This window comes from Rissa tridactyla, chromosome 13 (genome assembly GCF_028500815.1).
Source record: "Rissa tridactyla isolate bRisTri1 chromosome 13, bRisTri1.patW.cur.20221130, whole genome shotgun sequence".
Lineage (NCBI taxonomy): Eukaryota > Metazoa > Chordata > Aves > Charadriiformes > Laridae > Rissa > Rissa tridactyla.
This window is the reverse complement of record NC_071478.1, coordinates 11,419,932-11,444,199: the sequence shown is the minus strand read 5'-3', so window position 1 is coordinate 11,444,199 and position 24,268 is coordinate 11,419,932. Positions and strand designations below refer to the sequence as shown.

Here is a 24,268-nt window from a genome sequence, read left to right as displayed (position 1 = left end):
AGACTAGCAACTATGAATTTATAGCTGAAATAAATATTTGAACTCTTAGATAATTTTTTCCAAATTAAAATTTCATCTATGCCATTTCCATTAAGTATATAACGTCCTCTAAAGATTTTTCCAGCGTTTTTCATAATAAGCTAGTTAATAAATGCACTCACTACATTGATACAGGGTCATCTGTGACTTTAAACCTTTATTGAGAATGGCTTAATTACAAATAAAAATATATTTATGTATAAAATCCCTGCATGTAAAATACCCCTTCCTTTGCTATTGACATCATGAAGGAAACAAAGTGACAAAACATTTTCAGAATGAGTATTTTGATAGACAATGTTGTAATGGAAAACAGTTTCAGAAAATGCGGACGTTCTGAATGCTTGCGCAGAGAGCTTCTTTTTAATCTGAATTTGTGTCATATAAATACTCAGTCTTTTCACTTGGCTTTTGGTTCTTCCTCATGTTTTCATCTCTCATAGCCATCTTCCATTTGGCGGCTGCAAGAGATCCTGATGCAATGGTGAAGCTCTCCTTTTGTCTGCATTAGCTTAAACAGCTTTGTTTCTTTATCTTTCAGTTTTGTTGAAGTATTTAAACCCTGGGTACCAAACATTTAATAGTCAATATTGTTATACCTATCTGTGCACTTCAGAACACTTAAGCATGCCCTTCAGTTCATGTTTTATGTATAAGCTCAAGATTTGCATTTGGATAACTGAACCAGTAAGAGGCTAAATGTCAATTACAAGCCTATTGTAAGAATTGTTTTTATTTAGCTAACCAAGCCTGCTCTAAAATTAATCCTTTGGCAATTTAATGGTATGGAATGAACTACCTACCTGAAAATGAACGGGTTAAGGAAGTACTCTATCAACCTGTAATTTACATACCTGTTAATTAGTAACATAGCTAATACAGTCTCTCTAAATCAAACATCATTAATTTGGACTTGGACATAAAAATTCCCAGATCAGTAGCCTTCTGGTGACTGACTGTGGAGGAGTGGGAAGGCCTTTTCTTGTAAATAGGTTTTGTACCTTTTTTCTGGGATACTGCTGGTGGCAGCAATGTACTGGTTCTACTGCTCACAAATCACATCTTAACTTTTACTCATTTTGCGTGTATAAGTGCCAGAATGTATTCCAACCTCACCAATGATAAGCAAAATTCGATATACTGAAAATTTTTTGTCACATACTTTCTGTTTGGAACTTTTTAAAGGCTACTGCTTTTGAAATGTCTGTTACTATTTTTAGCCTTGGTACAAAGGAGCACTCTTGATTCTATTAAGTGTACTTATTGTACACTTTCCAGATACTTTTTAGTAAGTCAACTGATGATAAACTATTTTCTCTAAGAAAAAATTGCTACCATGCTAAAAAGTAGATTCCTATGTATTATTTCCACTACTAAGTAACAATGTCCTTTTACTGTTATTCCACGCAGTTCCAGAACTTGAACAGTAATTTTCCTAAAACCTTGCCAAAGATGTGGGATCTCTGTCTTAAGTGCAAAATAAAATTTTGCTAGCGTCACATCAGTATTGATTTTTCTACCCATTTCAACATAGGCAGGACTTGAGATCAAGACTTGTAGGAAATTGTGATGGATGAATTTGGTTCTTACACTTAACAGTGCTCCTCAGCAAAGTAATTAAACCCATGAAAGGATTATGTGTGGGCTGCTAAAAATTTCATTTGATCATGTCTGAATACAGTAACTCCAACTTAATCCAAATACAGCTGTATTATAAGAGCTAAAAAGTCTGAGTTACTGCCTCTTACTTGTAACAGAGACATTTGTATTCCTTCTTTTCTTAATTGATTTCAGCTCTTCTTAGAAGGTCACTGAACTAGTAACAATAGCTAAATTTGGCTCAAATTATGATTCAGCATTTTAGTTACAATCCAGTATATGCTGTCAGGTATTTATAATTTATACACAAAATTAATATAATTAGCATGGATGATAATTTTCTGTATTTGCTTAGTAAGTTTATATTTTATATTTAGAATGGAGTCTGTGGAAACTGGCCCATGTGGGTGGCATAACATTCAGAGGTTTTTGAAAAGAGCAATGAAAACGTCTAGGTACAAGTAAAATATCTTCACTTAAACTTTTGGGGCAATACAGAGCTCTGAGGAGTCATTCTAGAGGATTTAGCTAAAAGAGACTGAGTTTGTAGTACAAGGAACAATACCAAGAACTACGAGTCAAAATTTAATATAGTGGCATAAATGCTAAATTTGTGTAAGGTGAATTTGGTACATAGGAAGCTTCCTTAAGTAATTGTGTTTCACTCCTACAATGCAGACAATACTGATGAGCCAGCAAGGTATTTTTTTGTTATTTAAAAGTGATTTAAGTTAGTATTTTTTCCTTCCATAATACCCCACTGAACCTCAAATCCCTAGATTTAGGATGAAGAAACCCTTGATGCTTTGACAGAGAGAGAGAAACAGGTATTTTCTTTTTTTTTTTTTCTGGTTTTGTTTACCTAAACCTATGCATGTATTACCACGTGTTAAAGTTCATAAATTTGGTGCTTTTTTTCTCATGCGTTTAATTTGAAAATAAGCTCAAAGTGAATAGGCTCTGAGCCTGTATTTTAAAACTGCTGTCAAATATGCGATGTTGAAAATGAGGGGGGAAAAAAACCCCAAACCAAAAACGGATACATACATTGCAAAATCAGATACATCATCAGAAAAAAAAGGTAAAGACAGCATTGCAATATAGTCCTATCAATGTCTATAAAGCCTCCCTTGTTTAAGATCCCACTGCAATTCAGGAGGAAGGTCTCTGCAGGGGGAGTCCTGAGACAAGCAGCCAGCTGCCATGCAGGCTGCACAGGAAAGGACCACAAGTATCAGGCGTGGACGTCAGCTGTCTGTGTAGATGAACAGAATATCTTCATCAGTGCCGTAACTTGTCCTCGCTTCCTCAAAGTTACTGATGCTGGTGCAGCATGTTCCTGTTATGAAGGAAGAAAATGTTACTAAAAATTCAGAAGAATTTACCTGTGAAAGGCTCTTATACTGGGTCTAGCAGCCTCTGCAAAGAGAAGTAACTAGTACACAGACTAGACCTATCAGGTTACAGCTTTACTCAGGTCTTTCTGCCTCAAAGGCAGTGCTTGCTGAAGTAGTGCTGTAAATAGGTACTAAATTGGCCATCCTGTTCTCTTCTGAACAGTTCAGCATCTCTAACTAACCCATGTGGAAGCCAGACATGTTTGCTAGAATGCATATGTTAATGTCTTAAGTAAATCACAGCACTGATTTAATTAATGTGGCAAAACCCCTTCTGACATATTGGTCAGTGATGCCTGAAATACATGCAGGCTATTAGGGGAAGCCCAGCTGTGGCTCTGCATTACAGACATGTTAGTAATGTGGTGGCTGAGAATCCACCCAAAAGGAACAGGCTACTCACGGTCAGCATAGGCAGGGTTGTTGTAGTAAATACTCCCTGAGGCTTTGTTGTAGCCACATAATACAATGAAATGGCCCTGGTAGTCGGGATTCCTGCAGAAGCACTTCTGTCCAATGGGGAGGAAGCAGCAGTATTTGACAGGACTTGAGCAAAGATCACACAATAGGAGGACTGCATTCACTAGGACAATGGCTACATGACCTTGGGACAGGTGTTTTTGGATGTCTTGAACAGTTACTGTGCTGCAGAAAAAACATCAGATCTGCTTACTAACAAGTTTAGGAAAGACACTGGTATACAATGAAGTGTGTGGTGACGGACAGTACTTATGACTGCAGCTGGCGTGGTTGTTTATGTATCACAGGTACAGCTTTTTGCTGATAAAACCCTGAAGGCTTTGCTACAGACAAAGCCTGACAAAACCTGTGTCATTTAAGGCCTTTTGATCTCATTACTGCTACTGAAGTGTGGAGTAACAGCTCTGGATTCTGCAGTAATATAAACGTAATCTCAGAATGTATCAGGTGTCCCAGAGAAGAGTATTAAAGGAGCTGGCACCTCATTCAATAACTTCAGAGACTTCTGTTGTGGGGAAATCATAAGTGAAGTGTTCTCTCCTGCTCTTAGAAAAGCTTATCTCTGAAGCACCAAGTCTTTATCAACTGAGTGGTTAAAGATTGTATAATCACTAACCAACTTAAGACATGCCCAGATTTGCCTCTGTCACACAGGAATGTTTCTCCCAGTTGCAATTTTGGACTACCTGATGTTCTTGAGGCTTTATTTCTATAGTACCTCCTACAGAGAATGACTATTAACCAAACAATTTATAATCTCATCTGTTAAAAGCTGTCCTTCTCTGAGGCAGATGGTGTATTCCATATGCATTAGAAACTCATCCCTTGGATATGTTCCACACGTCCAGGCTGTGTGCACTACCTAACTGAACTCAGGTGCTTTTTAACCTTTTCCAGTACTGGTTCTCCTCTTTGATGCCCCAGCCTCAGTACTGCACAGGTAGATGTGCCCTCTGTCCCTGCTGTGATCAAGGCCACGATCTTAAGATTGCTAAAGCAAGATGGACTGGCTGTCCCTTTTGTCCTGCTAAACAGATGGTGCCATACAGACTCCATGTATGTTAAAAAGGACACTTAAAAATTCTGTTAAACGAAAGTTGTATTGCAGCATTCAAATGCTGTTGTGACTGCCCTGTACCCTCTCTTTTCTTACTTCTGATTGCTTACCCCCACTTCAACAAGAGATCCAAATCCAGCTTCGCTATCAAAAGGAATGCAACTCCAGTTGAACATGGACTTTAGTTATTTCCCATGTAGAATATCACTGTCAGTTGTGAAACATTTCTGCAGTTTTTCCTCTTCTCCTGGGTTTGCAGCTCTTTCATAGAGGTTCCTTATTTCATCCTCCCTTTGGCAAAAGCTCGTATGCCAGCTTTTTCTTTGTGCGTCTGTGTAGGAACAGAGAGCTATACTATTTGCATAGCTCTGGGAACAATGGGTTGTGTGCCCACGTAGCGCTCTCCTTAATTCCAACAATGGCCAATTAGAGCACTGTAGGCACTCCCTACTGGGTAATTTTAATGGATAATCAAATTCAAAACATAAACAATAGTCAACTCCTGTCAGCATTTTCAAATCACTTACTCTGTGTCGTGACTGTTTTTCCTCAAACTTCACTATTAACTCCTGATGTCTACATTTTTTTTGAGACAGATATAGTAGAAAGACGCTGTAATTCACCAAAAAAAGGCTCAAGGCTTGATTTCGGTCTCTTTTACCATTTTAGCTGTGTGAATCCAAGAAAAGCATGGGGCCCACAGAATCTCCAAAGAGAAAGGAAAGAAAACAATAATCTTACCACTTCTCCACCAGCACCTTGCAGGCTTTGGCTTGTGCAAAGAGCTGGTTCACTCGATTCTCTTCTGTGTCAAAGTGCTTCCTGTAAAACGACTGTGGAGACAACAGACATTATGAACTGGAATGAAGTTTACCTTAGGTAATCTACTACTTAAAATCCCTGCTAGCAGGGGCTGCGTAAATTGGAGATCTGGCTATGGGACGAGAGATCTCTCCCGTAGGTCACTGGTAACAGGATGAGGATTCCTACTGTAAATTCTAAGTTTAAATTCACCGCTGGTCCGTTATTGTTGTAATTTCCATCCAGTGGCTATTCAGCTGCCTGCATGAAAGAAGCCTGTCTTGTTCGTACTGGGCAGGAGCTTACATTAGAAAAGCCATCGCCACCATAGGCCCTCACTGGCCCCCTGGCAATCTTAAAGAGGCCAAGCTCTCAATGGCCACAGGGGTCAAGTTCCCCTCTCACCTCTAGAGGTGGTTCTTCCAGGTCAGGGCTGAGGCACGGTGGTGGGGAAAGTGTGGAAGCTAGCACTGCTGCTGCCCAGGCTCTACCTGTTCAAATAGACGGCTTCAGTCTCCAAAGCTGTCAAATAGGCTGGAACCTTTTATGAGCATTACGTGAAAACTTTTTAAACAACTCGTATTATGGAATCAAAGATGTGAAATATGTGGGATCGAATCTAGCTTTGCCTTTGGAACTGATTAGTGCCAATTCTGGCAATAGGCAAACCTTGTTTACAGGAACTGTGGTTAATTGTCAGTGACATAGCAGAGCTTTTATAACATGACACACAGGGCTTTTAAAACTGTCTCCTGTCTCCCAGTAGATGAGAATACTAACCTGATTTTTGTAGCCCTTGTCCACTCCGAGCGTCTGGGTGCAAAATTTATGCTTAACACCAAAGTGCCGCATTAGGTAGGCCAGGTCAATAGTCCAGATGCTCTTTGTTAACTGGAGTTCCTGGATGGCTTTCTGAAATTCATCATTGTCCAAATGGTTCAGGTACCTATGGTATTAGGAAAGGCAGGGGAAGGGAAGCACAGATGTTAGGAGAAGCAAAACACGTGCTGTAGCCCAAGCCTCCACATCACAGGACGTAAAAACTGAAACAAATGGTTTGGCTAAGAAATAACAAAAAAAAACCAACCAAACCAACCCACAAAGGAGCCACAAATATAAGGGAAAGGAAGGGAGTAGGGAATATTTAACTGGATTTATTGCTGACTTCTTTTAATTGGAAATGTATGGGTATCTTGACTGTTTATAGTGCTAGAAGTGTACAGGTGCTGTACAATAGGCAAGCTATACTGAGCAAGTATAGAACTGTCCTGAAGGGCTTACAGTCTAAATGTACAAGCATATTAGAGCAAACACAGAAAGAAGTGTTAAAGACTAAAACTTGCTTCACGCAATAGGTGGATTTCAAAAGGAGGAACTGTAAAGGAAGTCGGTCAATATTCAAAGGAAGCTTGTCTTAGGCACTGATGGCACAAAAGGCAATAAAGGGGAGATGAAGTCAGGAGCAGGCTTGGGACAGGTTGCAAAGGAGGGGGGAAAGGCAGTTACAGAGAGTTCTGGAAGTTAGAAAACAAATGGAAGTAAATGGGAAAAAAAAAAAAGGACTGGAATTGAGGATGCAGGGCAAACAAGGTCAGATCAGCAGGGTGAGAAGATTAATCTCGGAAGCTGAGTTTTGGGCAGACTGGAGTGGCAAAGAGGTAAAGGGAATAAAGAGGCAGAGGTTACAGTAGTCAAGATGGGAAATTACCAGCACACGGACTAACGTCTTGGCAGAAGGGATGGAGAGAAATGAAAATCTTCTGCTTCATATCTACTAAGTGGACATCTAAATAGGTATTTCTCCTGCACCTAAGCTCATGTTCCTCTGTGGAAGGAAAGAGGAGTTCAGCAGGACAGCTACTAGTTAAAAAAAAAAAAAAGAAAAACCAAAACAAAACCAAAAAAACCCAAAGGGCAACACAGTGCATTGTTTTGAAGTTGAAACCATTCTTGGAACAAAACCACTCATCCCACAGACTGGGGGCTCAGCAGGACAGAGGTAGTATATACTCATCAACTGGGATGCACCTACCCGTCACTTGAAAACGGAAAGGAATTAGGTGAATTGTTGTGCTAAGTATCCGTTCTGAATTAGAACAATAGGAAAGAGGGATAACTTTTTATTAGCTTATGCATGCCAACCTGCAAAGTTCTTAGAGCTGATCAGATATTTTGTATCTGTCAAAACAGTCAATTATTCAAAAGGCTCTTAAGTTCATCTTGGTTTATATTTCCCCTTGCTCCTGCTGGAGAGCTGTGCCAGGCATAGTAATTCTCCAAGGGTACCTGAGAATACGTGCTCTCGTAAGACTAAGTTAAACTCGCAGCTGCATCAACGCACCTCTTCTCCCTGCGTGTTGCTTCCCGCTACCCCTCTCCCATGGGATGGGATTTCCCACCCCTTCAAACCAAAACAGCCACTTACTGAAGCACCATCCTGGAGCAGGCTAGCCCGCAGTCCCAGTGGTACAACTGCTGAATGACCGGCACTTTCAGCTGGATGCAGTCAACTGTAGTGGAAACACCCCATTGTGAGTAAAACACGAAAGATGTCACGCAACAACACAGATCATACAGGAGTGTTTTTTCCATACCTCAGCATTAAAAGTCAGCTTGTCCTCAGCACTATAGTGGCAGAAGCTTAGAAAGATTTTTTTACTTTATCTAATTGGCAGGTATTTTTTATTTTCTTAGGGGAATGTAAGTTTGGTATTTCTGTACGCTTAAGCGTTTGGTTTAATCTCATACTCCTTATCCTGGATCACTCTGCCCCTTCTCCTTGAAAGTTTGATTTTATTCTTTTTGGTGGGGTGACATGCCCGCCAACTATGAAGCTGTATCCCCCCCCTCCTAAATAACAGTAGGTAAGGCACAGGTATTCATCCTTTCTCTTGTGTCTGCATGTACTTCTATGCCACAAAAGGAGTTCTGTGAGAAAACAGACACAACCAAGATCTCTAGGTGCTGATCTCTTACAAGTCACACAGATCAGAGCCTTTTCTACGGATGTCTTTTTCCTCAGGGACTGTAATTTATGGAGTAATTTTCAGTTAACAAAGCTCCACAAGTGGCACCTGTTGGCCTTTCGTATTAACTTAGTCAATAACTCAGCAAAGGGAGCGGGAAAAAGAACGATCTCTACCAAAAAGTCCCAGAATACAAGTAACTCCATTCTTCTGCCTCAGTTTTTATTTTTACAGGGTTGGCGATGTGGTGGTTTCAGTTTCAGAAAGTTCCTTACCGCTCAAAGGACATGAAGAGTTGTCCCTATTATTGTTACTTCAGCATCAGTCAAAGTGAGTTAATCATAAAGGGCTTTTCTCAACAACCTTACCTTTGGTCTCGAAAAGACCTTTGAAAAGTTCTGTTAACACAAGGTCAGCTACATTTTAAGGTGGGAATAAAAACGTACTTGACGTCATGTGGGCTGGTCTACTTTTGATGTAATTTTATTTATCTAAGAAGTTTTATAGTGTTGTTTGTAATCTTATTTTTAAAAAAAGCTATAAGCCTACTGTCAGGACAAGCCAATACAGATATTCTGAACTCTTTTCAAATACCTTTTCATAGTTGCGCCACTGTTTAATCATGACTTTGAAGACTGGCATACCCTTTAGTATATCCAATCTTTTTAATTAATATAGATTAAGTATCCTAAAGAAAAAAAAAAATGCAATTTTCAGATTCTCCTCTAACCAAGATCTGTAAGTATTTTGTCATCATTTTTTCTTGGCGTGTTATGATTCTGTCCCTTTTCTGTTAATACCCAGAGCCTCTGTCAAGTCCCAAGATTAACTGAAGAGGTGCACGTTTCCTACGTGAAGACTTCAAAGGGTAACAACTTTAATTTTCTTGGATGTTCAGCTCCCAGTCATCCTGTTTCCCAACACACCCAGATTTCTTCACCGATGCCTGTCGGCTGTCCCGAGATACGATACGAGCCCGTGCAGGCTGTGGCTGTAAACAGCACCGACAACGCCGCTCCGCTCCGCCGGCTCCTCGGCGCAAACAACTCACACCGGGAGCCGGCGATTCCACACCGCTGCTGGCAGAACCGTCGGCTCCGGGCGGGCGGAGGGGCCGCCAGGGCCTCCCCGGGGGATGGCGAGACCCCTCGGTCGCGGGCAGGGCCGTGCCCGGGCTCCCTCCCCCGGCCCCTTCCGCCAGGGCCGCCCGCCCCCTCCCCCCGAGGGCTCCTCCCGGCCGCCCCGCGCTCCCCGCCGGCAGAGGGAAGGGCTGCGGGACGCGGCCGGGGCTCACTGACCTGGCGGCGGCGGCTCCCCGGCCTCCTGGGGGCTCTTCATGGCGGCGGCGGCGGCGCCTGCCGCCTGCTCACTGCCGGCCCCGCCGAGCCGGCCTGGGCGGCGGCGCGGCCCAGGGGCCCGGCATGCCTCGGCGCGGCGCTGGCTCCTCCCGGCCCCGGGGGCGGGGGAGGAGGCGGGGACTGCGAGGGGCCGAGCCCCGGGGCGTCTGCCCCGCGCCGTGGTCGCGGTGTGGGCGGCGGGGTGTGTCGGTGGGCAGGGGCATGACACGGCGGGTGGGGGATGCGGCACCGAGGGCGCGCGGGGAAGCCAGCCTTGCCCCGGCAGAGGGGCACCGCCGGCGGGAGGGGGCTGCCCCCGGCCGGCGGGACAAGACTGCGGCGGAACCGTGGCGCCGGGTCTGCGCGGCCCGGCGGCCCCGGGCGCGATGGCGGTGGAGGGCTGGGAGGGGAGGGGAAGGGGTCGCTCCCGCCGGTGCCTTCCGGTTCCGGCGCGCGGTGCAGGGTGGGAAGGCGCAGGAGGCCATTAGCGGCTGAGCGCGGGACCGGGCTGAGGCGGGTGGTGAGTGGCGGTGGGGCCGGTCCCGGGTCGGGTTCCTCGGCGTCTTGTGGTGTTCCCGGGCCCTGCTCGCTCTCTGGGCAAGCATCCGAGCTGCTCCGTCTTCCCTGAGGTGCCTGGGCCTGAGGGGGCGAAGCTGCGGTGGAGCGGCCGCAGGCCTCGGGGGCTCTGCTGGGCCTCTCGGGGTGGGCCAGGCTGGGCCCCCCTCTGCCCTTGGGGGGCCTTCAAGCGAAGGAGGGTAGTGTGGGGGTGCGGTGCGGTGCGGTGTGTGGGCTCGGCTCGGCTCCCTCACGGTAGAGGCTGTCACTTAGGAGGAACGGTCGGCGAGGGTGGCTGTCCTCACCACAGGTGCAGCTGCGCTCGTAGGTGGCCAGGCTGGCTGTACCGTTATGGGGTGCACCTGGGGCTGTTTCCGTTTGAGGTGCACCTGGCTACACGGGTGGTCAATTAGCTGGTATTTACAGGTGAATTTCCCAGGTCAGAATGAACTTGGAAAAGACTTAATTTTGCTGATCTTTTAAGTTTTATTAATGTAGTGTCAAAGCATATGGTGTGTTTGTGCAAGAGAGAAAATCAGCGCTTTACACTGTGAAAGATCATAGATTGTGTAGGTAAAGCTTAGTCTACAACTTTCTTTGTAATTATGTCCTTTGTTTTTTCTTGTCTCAGGTGTAGAACCGCAGCACTGCAAACATGTCGATTGGAGTGCCAATTAAAGTCCTGCATGAGGCTGAAGGCCATATTGTGACATGTGAGACCAATACAGGAGAAGTTTACCGAGGCAAACTTATTGAAGCTGAAGACAACATGAATTGTCAGGTATACCTGCTTCAGGAGGTTGGAGGCAAGGCTATCTGACATGTGCCTGGAAAGGCTGATAGCTAGCTTATTGGCAGCTTGATTAAAAGACTGTTGCTTTTAGTCTTAGGATAAAGAAAACTGTACTGCTGTATGTGTGCTGTCTTACCATAGTGAAATGGGCTCAGGATTACTGAGTGTGCCAAAGAGGCCAGACCTTATTCTTGTTTTAGAGTCGGATTGGGTTGGGCATTCCTGTCAATTATATTAGATGTTCCTGTCAATAATATCAAGATTCTGTTCTGTGAACAACGTTTCTGCTGGAGTTCTTCATTTAAAGCCACTGAGTGTAAGAATAAACCCTTGATTTAAGAAATTGAAGCTGTTTTAATGCATGTTACTTTAGTCATCCCAAGAGGGTTTAATTTTTATTGACTTTAGGCAAGTCATTGTTGAAATCAAAATGCTTCCTTAATAGTTAGGAATAGAACAGCTTTCTTGAAACTGTCTCAGTATGAGAAAACCAAACTAACATAGCTGATAAAACTAATTTGCAAACTGGGGAGAAAGCAAAAGTCCTGGACTTGCTTGAATAGTAGCAGGCTTAGAAGTATGGCTAAATGGTCCTGGATGCCTTGTGTCACAGCTCCAGTTGAGAAAGCAGTATCCTTGGGAAGTCTTTGGCGCTCCAGTAGTACTTGAATCTTGGCTGTGTATTCTGCAGGCAAGAGAAGGAATACAGAACTGTGTTAGAGGCCTGTGAGCACTGACTGATCTTTATTTTCCAGATGTCCAACATAACGGTGACATACAGAGATGGACGAGTGGCACAGCTTGAACAGGTGTACATCAGAGGGAGCAAGATACGGTTTCTTATTTTACCAGATATGTTGAAGAATGCTCCTATGCTAAAGAGCATGAAGAATAAAAACCAGGGTTCTGGAGCTGGACGAGGAAAAGCAGCTATTCTCAAAGCTCAAGGTGCGTACAACTTATTTATGGTTGTGTTTCTGCCACCTTCCTCCCCCCCATTTTGCTGCAGAAGAGCTGGAAAACTGTCATCTCTATCACTGAGGAAACAAGCTGTAAGAAACTGAAAGATTACTGGTTCATATGTTGTTTTTCTGTGTATTTCATCTTATGGTAGGAGTCAAGACTGAAACTGCCCAATTACCTGAATGTGTAATATTGATGCTACAATAATTTAGATATAGTGAGTAGCCGTGTTGAAAGGAGGCTTTGTATAAAACTTTGTCATCTTTTTTCCAGTGTTTGTGTCCGCTAGCTGTTTGGAATAGTTAGGGAAGGATCTAGGTGTTCTTATTGAGCTTTTGTAAAATTCAGGTATTAAGAAGGTACTTAAAGTAGTGGGAAGCTGTAATTATCAGCCATTCTATAGTTCACTCTCATTTGTATCTTTCTCAGGGGAACAGCCTAATTATATCAAGACTAAGTAATAGTTATGGGCTGCAGAGTCCTTGCTTAACCTTACAGCATTTGCTAAAGTTATGTGGGGGACTAATAACATCTGCTGAAACATACTGAGTTCTGTTGCAAAGTCTTGGAAGACTGTGAGGTTTTAAATCTCTGGCTACAAATTTGTGCGTCAGATTAGGAGGAACATAAAGTGTACAAATATTCCACTGCGTCTGTTCTAAGTAACCAAGACTGTGTAACCATTAGTTCTGGTTCTTCTCACAGAAAGCTTTTTCCTGTTACATCACTTCCTGAACTTCATAGGACAGCCTCGCTTCCTTGCTTCTAAGCAGGAGACTTTGAGTGTTGTTTATGTTTCTTTGTTGGTTGTTGAGATAAATATGCGGTTATGTCAAATCCGTGTCATCCCTGCTGTTTTCTTTCTTCAGTGGCTGCAAGAGGAAGAGGCCGTGGTATGGGCCGTGGCAACATCTTCCAGAAGCGAAGATAATCTTGGTCTTGACCGACGTGCATTTTTTTTTTTATTAGAGCGTATTAACTTGACTACATGTGCATTGGTATCAGTTTTGTTTAATAAATGTTTCTGACAAAAACTTGTCTGGTCTTGTATGACAGGACTCCTCTTGGGCAAATACATTGTAGGTTGATTTCAAGCTTAAAATAGCTTTGTCTGGAAAATAGTGGATTTTACATCTAGATTTGACTACTTTATATTTGTGTGATGCATTGACTTTTAATGTTGCGGTTTTCTTGTTTAGTCCTGTTGCCGTTCATTCTCTAAAGAATTGGAAGGTATTCTTGATGAAGAATTTTAAGGTATTATGTTTTAAAGTCATATTAGCAGCTACATTTGTGGAACGTACTGCCAAACAGGCAGCTTCCTGAGAAGCAAAGCACTATGTTCTTTTGCTTTATATGGATCTACAATAGAGGTCCATCTTCAGAGCTGTACGTGGAGCTTGTATTCTTGCGTTTCTTATTTTTCTCTTAGGATACAGGGAGAATTTTTCATTGGGAACACAACAACTTTGGTAGTCTGAGTCTATATTTGCAGTGAAAAATTCTATTCTAACTTTCTTAGTGGTTCACTTGTTTGTGGGATTGTTTTTTTTTCTCTCTACCTGGGAAAAGAAGACAGAATATAAACCAGGCATTTTCAAGGATAAATTTGAAGTGTTTTGTAAATTTGAAAAGTAGTGCAGGTGTATAATGAAAGTCATATAAGGGGTTATCTATTAAATACAACTCAATAGAAATGCTAATCTTTTGAACAAAGCGTAGGAGGATCAACTTTAGCTTTTGGTCTTCACATCTATACACAGGCATAAAGATTATCAGCTGATCTGGAGGAAGCCAAATGTAGTTGTAACTTTATTTCTAAAAGTATAGTGTGGCTGACTTACTGACTTAAAGGCTTGAAATGTGTGAATGTTAACGCTTCTGTACCTAATCACATACTTGCATACAGTCAATTATCAGTCTGGAAATGTATCGGATACCTAGTCTTGCTTTTCTCCTATGATGCTGTGAAGACTCTCCCTTGTGCGCAGACATGAAAGTTGAACTAATGTATTAATTTGTTGAATTTTTGTCTGTAAATAAAGCTGTATTTGGTCTCACATCACTAGAAAAACCCTGCTACATCTTCTGGGTAGTAATGATCCTAAGCATTTGTATTAGAAACCTCCTTAAAATGTGTTTAAGATGTGCTTGAGCTTAAATTATAAGAACATTTTAGTTTCTTGTATGCCTAGACACAGGAAGCCATCCAAAAGACAAAACAGTTTTCATAAAGCCCTGCTTCAAAACATGGCATGTGAGTCATGTTCATATAGCAGAAATGCTTTCCTGAAGAGATCGTTTCCGACATGAAATGACCACTCTAGGGCTTTAGTAATGATATGAAACACTTTCTTGTGGAAATGTCATTCTTCAAATCCACAGTCATTCTAAGGAGACTGGTGACTGATACCAGTTGATCAGGCTGTTTCCTTCTGAGAGTGTATCTGTGTAATATAAGGGCAAATAAAACTGGTCTGTATGCAAACTACAACCTTTCTAATCACTAATAATAACAGCTGTTTGTATGTTCTGGAACTTTAATAATCGGTTTGGTTCTAGCTCTTACTATGGGAGAGAAGACATCTCTTTTTTTCACAGAATTTTCTCCCTCTGCCTAAGTAAAGGCTTCTGAATTTCTCAAGACTGTTGAGAAAGGACATCTTAAAATCAACATGAAGCTGAAGTCCATTTTGAGTCTTTATACTAGAAGCCCACTGAGACTGATGTTTTTTAAGACACAAAGGAAAAAAGAATTCCATCCTGTTGCTGTACCATGAGCTTCATGGTAAGAATTGAACTGTCTGCTTATAGTATCCCGTCCTGAGGCCTGGGATCTCTGGAAATGGGTTGGTAGGTAATAACAGATATTCCTGTTGACATCTGCTGGTGTTGCTTGTTGCTATAGAGTGGTATACGAGGAGTCCACTTTCCTAGTAGGTAGTAGTATGGCCATTTGAAATAGATGTCTTTTATTTGCAGTCTGTTAGCTGGTCTTACTGCTTTTAATACGTCGGGCTTGTGATTGTGTTGCTAATTGAGTAGGAATTTTTGTACAGTGGAGTTGCACTACTGTCACTACAGGCAGAACAGGAATGGCATGATGCATGATTGCTTTCTGTGTAACTTGATGCAAGTGTCTGCTGTGAGATTTTATAGGGTGCTTCTTCAGCAGCTAGAACTGCCTTCTGTTTCCAAAGCAAACACCTAATAGAAATCTGAGATTGATTAGTGCAACAATTAATTGCCATAAATATAAACTAGTGTCGGATGGAGCATGTGTGTGTTGAAGGATGTGGCAAGCTGTTCTGCTAAAGGCTGTGGCTAATGTACAGTGAGTGACAGAAGAAGTCACCGTTACCTTGTTTAGTATCAGGAGAGACAAGAGGTGTACTCACAGTTTGAGCAAAGAGCAATCGCTTTGCCAGAACCACTTTGTGTCTGGCTTCTCTTGGGTCTCCCTGTAACCTCTTGAGGAAACTAACAGTAAGGATTGACGCTTCTTTTTTTTGCTGGGACTATCTGGTACTTCTCAGCCCTCAAAACTGCTTCCTTTTTCTGTAAAGCCTCCAAAAAGAACTATTAATATGTGGAAAAGGAAGTAAGTCACAGATGGGGGACCTGACTAAAAGTATTTTTTTGGAAGAGATTCAAGATTTTGGCAAGACTGCAAATCTGGCCTATTGGCTTTGCACCTCACTGTTTCCTTCTGCCTGATAAGTATCATGTAGCCTTTTCTGAAGGTTACACGCTTCTTTTGCAGAGGTCAGGGAGGAATGGCACCCATTTTGAACATGTACAGCTACTGGAATGGCAAAGGCTTTGAAACACCGAAGGGCACCCTAAAAAGTATAATGGTTAAATGCTATTTAAGCAAATTAAAACTGCCTGGCAGTAACAGGTTTGTTGGGGATTGTTTCCACTGACGATGATTGGCTTACCTTTTCTATTGGTTTTTAAAGTTGCTGTTCCTTCTTCCTGTGCAATGCCAGGCTTCTGTTCTCTCCACTGAGACCTTTCTTCCCTGAAGCAGTTGATGTGGCGTTCAGCAGCACTGAGGGCAGGAGGACAACCTTGAATTTCGGAAAGAAACAAGAGCCCTCCCCAGCAGGTCTGACTGATAGAACAAACTGCAGCATATCTGCTTTAAGAAGTTTCTACCCCTTCCGATGTTTCTCACCCTCTATATTTGTGACTGTCCACTGAGCACGCAAAAAGAAACTTTTTTAAAAACCTTTTTTTCCAAGCGGTGTTGCCTTAGTTTTTAGGCTTTATTTAAAACATGTAACATCTCTAATCCTCATCAGCTTTGAAGAAGATACTGGATTTTGTATAAATTAAAAGCTTTGCACTGCAAATTCAAGTTGAGGCTGAATCTAGGATGAACTGTTTACCCTCTTCAGAAAGAAAGATATTGTGAATTAGTGTTGAAAATTTTGAAGGTTCACACTGGTAGGAATTTAAGCCCCAGCCAAGACAAACATATCACTTAGCAATTTCTTATTAGTCGAGTAAAATCTGACAAGACTAACTGATACGCCTGTTAGTTATAAGCTGCTTTGAAGAGCCTTTGCACAATGTGTGTATTTTTACCTACCATGGGATAAATCAGAATTTCCTTCTAACAAATGATGCCTCATCCACTAGATGGCTCTGTTGGTAAGAGAATGAAATACAGGAAACCGGAACCCTCTGGAAGGAAAAAATGCAAGAAATGTGACTTCTGCTGTAAAATCCATATGCTCAGTACTGTTACAACTCTAGCATGAAAACGCACAGCTTGTTTTCTTTCCTCTTCAGTGTTCCCAAAGTGCTGGCTTCATATGCACCCAGTCTGTTCCAGCTGTTCCCTGATGTGAGTGTCCCTGGTACTTGGCTAATTGGGCATATGCGCTTAGGTAGGTCGTGCAGATTCCTGGAGTTCAGCAACTTAATTGATCTGTTTCTCTGGGATGGAGGATACTACGGATAGATGCAGCTGTCTGATTTTAATAGCCCTTATTTGTCTTTTTTTTTTTTTTTTTGGTCACACATTGCAGTGTTTCTTTTCATTCTTTGCCATTGCTTTGTGTGTGGGCTTGTAAACCTCTTCCTGTTCAGTGGGTTCAGGGCTCACCATAGCTCCTGCTTTTGGCAGAGACACACAAGCCACTGGCCTGAAGCTTTGACATAAACTTGCCCCTTTGATATGATCAGTGTAGATGCCTCTGTAATACTCATGTGGGACAGAGAAGCCACACAGCAGCCATGCAAAATGATGTGTGTGGGGAAGTGCAGGCAGAAATTCACCCAGTCTTCCCGAGTCAAAACCAAGGTTGTGCTCCGGTACAAAAACAGAGGGGAGAGCCTGATAACAGTAGAGAAGAGATAAATGATTGGGGAACATATCACTTGAAAAAATTGCTTTGCACAGAACTGTAGAACTTTTCCTCGCTGACCAGGTGCTTTCATCCCATGCACGTGCAGCTCTGCCCTCCAGGCGTGTCTAACTTATATGAGACCCTAAAGCTGTACTTTTCTTTAGTTCATTTTCCAAGGGTGCTCTGCAAAATATCAGTCTGCAAGATACTGGGTTACAGCTGAGAGAGGCTGGGAAGAGATGCTGTGTAGACGAGATGAGTGGCAAGCTATGGTGTCTCTTCTCTGAGCGTCATTACATTCCATGTTGTAAAAGCCCTGTTCTCCACGGTAACAGAACTGAGTTTATACCAATTCTTAAAATTGCGGGAGAGGCAGTAGCCTCTTAATCTCTGCCAGTGAAAGGGAGAAGTAAAAGGATGTGGCCCCTAGATCTTCCATGCCCTCCAGAAAACCTCTTCTAGAAGGGCAGAATGGAGTGGAAAATGAGATTTTCTGGTGCTGGTGGTCAGGATAACTGTCCAGTCTGTAGCTCTTTGCTACTTAAACTTGTGAGCTTCCATTTAAAGTAGAGATGTCCTATTTCCTCTTCCCAGTAAAATGTGAGCAAGGATGGAAGCCAGACGTCCCAGTGAAGTAATGGTTTGGTAAGGTAGCAAAGGGTGGAATTCTGAGGTCTGCAAGAAAGTATCAATGATTTGGTTGCTTATTTCTCAGCCATGGGTCAAAATAGAGGAAGGGTTCTCCCAGGGTTCTTTGATGTTTCCATCCTGACAGAGGCAAAAACCTAGATCTGGACTTGCACTTTATTGTAGCTAAGCTGATTCAGACAGTAAGACCTGGTCGTCTTCTTCTCACATTAGATAAAGCTAACTTTATGGGACCCTCCTGCCTTCAGTGTTTCTTTGGGAGGAAATACGGACACACCACGTTTAAAGCATGGTCCAGAATAGCCTTGAAACAAATGCTGATATGGGCAGTGTGCTGCAGATTACTTTGCAAGTAACATGATACCGTTCTCCACCTCCTCATACGCTCAGGGACAGATCACGCCTGTGGACAAAAGAGCTACCATATGATTACAGCATGCTGGTGCCTGAAGTAGCCAAAGCAGTGCTTGTCTGCAAGTACTTTCCCAGGTCAAATTGCACATTAACTACTCTGGGTGTCCTGTTGTTGCCTGGACCTGTAATAATAGTTCTTGGTAGTGTCAAGAGTACTTTGGAGGTAATGAACAGGGAAGTGCCACCCTCCTCTGCTCATGCTAACTGTTCCTCAAAGAGTAGGCATGGGATTATTTAACTTGGTGTGGAGGCTGACAGTAGTGTGCGGTATGACCAGTAGGTTCGGGGTGGTTTTACTTCACTTAATTCAGATGCTTAATGAGAAAAGTATTTTTGTTTTGTGTGTGAATTGGTTGTTCCTAGTAGACAGGCTATTATTCCTGGCACAGGACCAGTCATTGCATAAGCAAGTATTGTGCAGCCCTCTGCTGCTCAGCAGAGACTATCGGAGTCTATGAAAAGTGGAGATTTTCCAGCATCATTAATTCAGGGGAGAATGTTGAAGCCCTGGCAAAGAAACAGATTGTATCCAGAAGATGTGTAGTTATGCTGGGAGAAATGAAAAGAATGGCAGAAAAACGCTGCTATTGTTCTTTTGTTTAGTGAACTGCTTGCAGCGAAAATTTAATTTGTTCTTCATTTTCCCTTGCCTGAGGACTTAAAATCTGTTGTCCGGTTGGGGGGTTGCCCTATTTCCAGCTCAGTGGAGAGACGCTAGTACATCTACTCCAGAGCAAACCACTGCTTGTTGTGAGGCAAAACTCTTCACGTTTTTTCCCACAGTGCCTAAAATGTTAACAGGGAGTGGGACAGAGCACTCAGTGGGAATATCAACAGCACTGGGCTGGCGGTGCAAAGGGAAGACAATGGCAATGCCTGGATTTGCAGGGAAATAGTTTGTTATATGGAACTGTCTCTTCAGCTTGTTCATGGCTCCCTGCTCTGAAGTGCCTGACCATCACTTTCACATGTTTTTCTTTACAAAGCTGTTACAGGGTACAAGGTCATTGTCACCTTGCACTTCACAAAGGGAGATGGAGACCAAGCCATGGAGAGGTTCAGACCAGGATTTGAAGACAGATTTGGGCCCACAACTCCTCCTGAAACCAACGAGCAAGGCATCTAAGTACTTTTCAATACCTATCATTAAGTGACCAGCCCAACAGTGTTCCTGGAGCTCTGGGACAAAGTCTCCAGAGGCCCAGTGACTGCTCTAACTGCTGGATCATCCCAGAAATGATGGTCTCTGAGCACTACCTCCCACATCAGTCTCCTCTTGAACAGTAGACCACTTTGTGGTGGCTTACTGGAGTGGATACTTAGGATATTTAGGCTGCTTTGCTGGAAGTCCCTCAGTGGCATCTGGAAAATGCAGTTTTGTTGTGTCTGTTACAGCTGTTTCGTACCTTCTTTTCTGATTTCTTTGCTCTCCTGCAACAAACATCAATCTTCCTTGTTAGGCAATTCCAGCAAGGCCTACTGAATCTGTGCTACCTTCATTTATTTTCATTCTCCTTCCTTAATTCTTCCCTTAATTTCATCCTTAAAGGACATGGACTGATGTTCCCTTCTGGAGAATAAAAAAATGTTACCTGTAAGTTTATAACAGCTGCAGGTCTGATGCTGCTGTAGATTCCTGTGCTTCTGGGAAACATGTTTACTCACTATACGTAAAAGTGAAAAATGTCTTTCTGGAGAAGCACTTTCAGGGAAAGACATGAGACTGAATCTGGAGAAAAGGCTACAGTCTCTGCCTCTGTTCTGGAGGTTTACAGGTAAGTTCCTTGACAAAATAGTTGTACTCCTTTCCTTGCAAGGATATGGAGAAGATAAATCACTGATCAAATGATCTTGGATACTGTGGTAAGAACACCTTGAAAATCCCTCTGTCCAGGTGCAATCAAAGATGATGATTAGAGGATTACGCTTATTTATAATCCTTCTTTCAGAAGACTTGGTTCTGTTTTCAGGGTAGAAGCCTCTCCACCCCACTTGGCAGTAGGGAACAGACCTCTGCAACACAAATGCACGTTGGCTTTGCATTCCAGTTTTGAATCCGTTGACTGCAATTTACATCTGTAGATAACAAAGCAGAGATTTGTTGTCTAAAAGTAGGAGCTGTCAAGGTTGCATTCGGGCTTTTTGGGGAAAGAGGATGAGGTTTTTTGGTGAGTTGGCAGCATTTAGCCCTCATTAGAAACACAAGTCAGGCCACAAGCTTTATAAGCCCACAGCCTCTTAGAGGTTCTGGAGTACTGCAGCTGATGGCCCTCAGCAGACATGCTGTGGAGCTGAGAATGTGACAACGCATAGACCCATATGGTGACATTTTAGGTTGCTTATTGGTATCTTTACAGTCTTCTAAAATCTCAAGTAGACTGCAAGGTGAATAGAGGGGTTTTTCCCCCTGACACAATATCTAGCTGAGAAACAGAACTGAAGCGTGGAGATTTTTACTCTTCTGTAACAAAAAGGTGTTGCTGTTTATTGCTTCACAATTGAATGAGCTCCTTTCTGCACAAGTCTCATGTGTCTCTGGAACAGCTCCACAGCAAGCCTTTTGTTGCAAAGCTCAGTTGTTAGCCGATATTGTTGCTCTTTGAAGAACACCATATAAAAGTGCACATCAGAGAGGTCTTTAGAACCAGGCAGGAGTGCGTCGTTCTGCCTGCAGTCTTGTTCATCTCTTGCTTTTGAGGACAGTTTGGGTACAGCAGTAGGGAGCGCTGTGGTTTGGGAAGAGGAGGGATGAATGCACATAGAGGAAATGTTGCTTCTGCCTTTTCTCCAGGTATTTATTAGGATGTGCTGTCTTTGTTTTGTCTTTTCACTACAACCTTTTTTTCTAGTTAATGAGCCAGATTTGACATGGAAAAAGTGGGTGAAGCTCCAGGGAACTCATTAGAGGTTTTTCATGTCAGAATTTGACTCCGAATGTGTGAAGTCTAATCCTGAACCTAGGCTGAGATTAATACCCTGGGACGTGCTGAAGCCTCTGGCTAGAGACTGCTGAGAGGGTCCAAGTAGCAGCTCTCATTTTACTTCTGCAGCCCCATTTAAGCCTTGCGTTTAGTGTGTGTTTCAGCTATGTCTTTTTGCAACGTGATCCTGTTCTTAGGCTGAAACTAATGCTATGAGACCCACCAATCCCCCGGTCTAAGGGTTACACTGGGGATAATTCTAGTAGCAGCCGTAGCTTTACTTTAGCACCCTGATCCCCAATACTGTTTTACATCTCGGCTGTCTCCCTCTGAACCCCAACCCCAGCCATGGCTCCAGTTGTTTTACCTGGGGGGGGTCTCCCTGGACAGGCGCAGGGCACCCAGCCACTCTCGCTCCCCCTCCTCAACAGGGCAGGGAGACGAAATCAGATGGAAATGCTCGTGGGTCAAGATAAAGACAGAGAGATCGCTTACCAATCACTGTCACAGAAAAACCAGACTTGACTTGAGGAGAATTAATTTATTGCCAGTTAAATTGGGTTTGGATAGTGAGAAACAAAGACAAATTAAAACAACAGCTTCCCACCCACCCACACACCCCCTGCCTGGCTTCTTCCCAGGCTCAGTTTCACTCCTTCATCCCCGACTCCTCTACCTCCCCTCCACAGCGGCGCAGGGGGATGGGGAATGGCAGGGTGGGGATGTGGTCATTGTGGCCATAACAGGTTCTGTCAGGGCTGTCCCCCTGCTACACCGTGGTCACCCCACGGGCTGCAGGGGACTCTGCTCTGGTGCCTGGAGCACATTGTCTCCCTGCTCCTCCTCCTCGTCTGGCTTTGGCATTGCAGGGCTGTTTCTCACACTTTTTTCCCTCACACTTTTTTCCCTCACACTTTTTTCCCTCACACTTTTTTCCCTCACACTTTTTTCCCTCACACTTTTTTCCCTCACACTTTTTTCCCTCACCCCTCGCTGCCCTGTGGCGTTTTGCCCTTTCTTAAATACACTTTCCCAAAGGTGCCACCAGCCTCAAAGCTGGGCTCAGCTGTGCCTGGCAGTGGGGCTGTCACGGAACCGGCTGGAACCAGCCAGAACTGGCTGTGGCCAGCAGGGGCGGCCCCGACCCTCTCCTCACAGAGCCCCGCAGCCCCACCGCCACCCCAGGGGCTGGGCCCCCAGCGCAGTGCCAGCTGCATGTACCACACAAAGGTGTTCTGGTGGAGGCACCCTGCTCTCCCTGCTTGCAGAGGACAAGTGACCACCCAGCTCCAGAGCACCTGCCCCAGGATGGCAAAATGTCTTCTCTCCTCTGGGACAGCTGAGGTTAGTGGGTAGGGAGTGCCTTTTTCTGGCTTGGCTTAATTTCTGCCAGCAGGCAAGGCACGTAGGAGCCAGGCATTGCCTGCCTTCCTTTTAAAGAAGGCCCTTCTGTGTGTTTACCACAAGGGAGTCTCCATTATGGTCTTCTGGAAAGTCAGTGAGCGTCACCGATTTAGAGGCAACTCAGTGACCTAATAATATTGGTAGGGGACAGAAACAGCGCATCAGTACAAAAACCGAGGCGATGCAGCCGCCATTTCTGCTCCTGACCTTTCAGTTCAGAGGGTGACAAAATGGCCGATCACCCCTGTTGTCCTGGTGCTGTTAGCAGTGGGCAGGCAGGAGGCTCGGGCGCCACTAGTGGGAGACTGGCACAGGCACAGGGCAGTCCTCTCTAAATTACTCATATTCATACTGGAGCTGAGGGATGGGACAGTCCAGGGCTGAGACCCTGGCGAGGGGACCTTGCAGTGGAGAGACCCTCTGGGCTGTTGCCTCTGAGTATCTGGTTGCATGTCAAAGCTGTTCCTTTGGTGTCCTCCATTTTGTTCTCTTTCAATTGCAGTTTCTGAAAAACTAAAACTCAAAAAAACTGTTGGTAAAATGAGCGTTTTGGTTCTGACTTATTCAGTTATTCAGTTGCAGCAGAGTTCATCCAAAGGTGCACACGTTAAACTGTTGGCTCTGCAAACCAGAAGATTTCAGGGGATGAAGAACAAAGCTCCGCTCAGAAGTCTGACACGGAGACCTAAAGGCAGCTGCTGCTCTTAGTCTGGGGAAGTGCCTCTGTCCAGATTTGTGTGCCATCTTTGTGCTTAATGAGACCCCATGTGTTTCAGGGGAGTTACAGGTTGAATAATGTAGTGGTTCGATAGCTTTCCAAATGCTTCCCATCATTGTATCCAACTTGGGGCAGATTGCCTCAAAAACGGACTGGGAGGAATAATCCTCCCAGAAGTGGAGGAACTGGCTGATCAGTAAGCAGCAAAGCTATCCTCCACCCTTGTGTCATGCCTGCATGCAAGCTGAATAAACCTGATGCTGTAGGAGGAAACATCAGATTTTTTGTGGTTCACTTGCATTTGAGGCCAGTTTGGATGCAGCAGGGGGAGTGCTGGGCTTTGGGACAAGGAGTAAATGCACAAGGAAGGAAAGCTGACTTTCCTCTTCACCCTTCTCCTGGGGAAGAGTTACTGTGTGGTTATTGTGTTTTGTGGGTTTTGAATCAGCATCACTGAACCGGAATACTATCAAGTCAGAGAGGAACAGAAGAGATTCATAATCGAGTACTTAGTGTCTCAAAGTAGATCAAGATGCGGTCATGGCTTCCCAGAGCGCTGGCCTCAGCTAAAAGTGTTCCGGTCTATTTTGTTTTGTGAACTACCTCTTGGCAGCCTTAAACCAGCTATTGCATCTATTTCAAGAGCACTTGTTTAATGCCAGTAAACTGCAAAACAGATTCTCTTGTCCATTGATAATTGTCCCCAGCCGCTCAGAGCTGGGGTGGCTGGGCTCTCTGCCAGCTGCCCGTGAAGGCTGTTACACCTGCTGCGCTGTCAAGATAGTGTAGCGGTAGGAGTTCGTATTGAGACACACC

The 24,268-nt window shown here is 43.8% G+C and overlaps 2 protein-coding genes across 7 annotated transcripts; one reads left to right on the top strand and one right to left on the bottom strand.

Annotated features, from left to right (window-relative positions):
• Positions 1-169: 169 nt before the first annotated feature.
• On the bottom strand, positions 170-9,808 carry GUCD1 (guanylyl cyclase domain containing 1). Of its 2 annotated transcripts, XM_054219443.1 has the most exons (7): positions 9,638-9,770; positions 8,934-9,027; positions 7,799-7,883; positions 6,154-6,319; positions 5,314-5,405; positions 3,439-3,680; positions 170-2,977 (listed from the first exon to the last, which is right to left on the bottom strand). In XM_054219443.1, exons 3-7 carry the CDS (start codon positions 7,807-7,809, stop codon positions 2,886-2,888), a joined length of 603 nt encoding a protein of 200 aa, XP_054075418.1. In that variant the 5' UTR covers positions 7,810-7,883; positions 8,934-9,027; positions 9,638-9,770; the 3' UTR covers positions 170-2,885. The 2 variants fall into 2 exon arrangements, with proteins under 2 accessions (XP_054075418.1, XP_054075419.1); XM_054219444.1 differs by lacking the exon at positions 8,934-9,027 and having other exon boundaries at positions 9,638-9,808.
• Positions 9,802-13,021, top strand: SNRPD3 (small nuclear ribonucleoprotein D3 polypeptide). 5 transcript variants are annotated; one of them, XM_054219447.1, is made up of 4 exons: positions 9,802-9,886; positions 10,863-11,012; positions 11,780-11,972; positions 12,857-13,021. In XM_054219447.1, exons 2-4 carry the CDS (start codon positions 10,887-10,889, stop codon positions 12,916-12,918), a joined length of 381 nt encoding a protein of 126 aa, XP_054075422.1. In that variant the 5' UTR covers positions 9,802-9,886; positions 10,863-10,886; the 3' UTR covers positions 12,919-13,021. The 5 variants fall into 5 exon arrangements, with proteins under 5 accessions (XP_054075422.1, XP_054075424.1, XP_054075421.1 ...); XM_054219449.1 differs by having other exon boundaries at positions 9,811-9,878; XM_054219446.1 differs by lacking the exon at positions 9,802-9,886 and adding an exon at positions 10,083-10,196.
• Positions 13,022-24,268: the final 11,247 nt, after the last annotated feature.

Coding starts and splice junctions, on each gene's coding strand:
- GUCD1 (XM_054219444.1), bottom strand. CDS start 9,677: ATGAAGAGCCCCCAGGAGGCCGGGGAGCCGCCGCCGCCAG. Junction 7,884..9,637: donor CGGGGAGCCGCCGCCGCCAG/GTCAGTGAGCCC, acceptor TTTCCACTACAG/TTGACTGCATCCAGCTGAAA. Junction 2,978..3,438: donor CAACCCTGCCTATGCTGACC/GTGAGTAGCCTG, acceptor CCTTCATAACAG/GAACATGCTGCACCAGCATC.
- SNRPD3 (XM_054219447.1), top strand. CDS start 10,887: ATGTCGATTGGAGTGCCAATTAAAGTCCTGCATGAGGCTGAAGGCCAT. Junction 11,013..11,779: donor AAGACAACATGAATTGTCAG/GTATACCTGCTT, acceptor TTTATTTTCCAG/ATGTCCAACATAACGGTGAC. Junction 11,973..12,856: donor AGCTATTCTCAAAGCTCAAG/GTGCGTACAACT, acceptor TTCTTTCTTCAG/TGGCTGCAAGAGGAAGAGGC.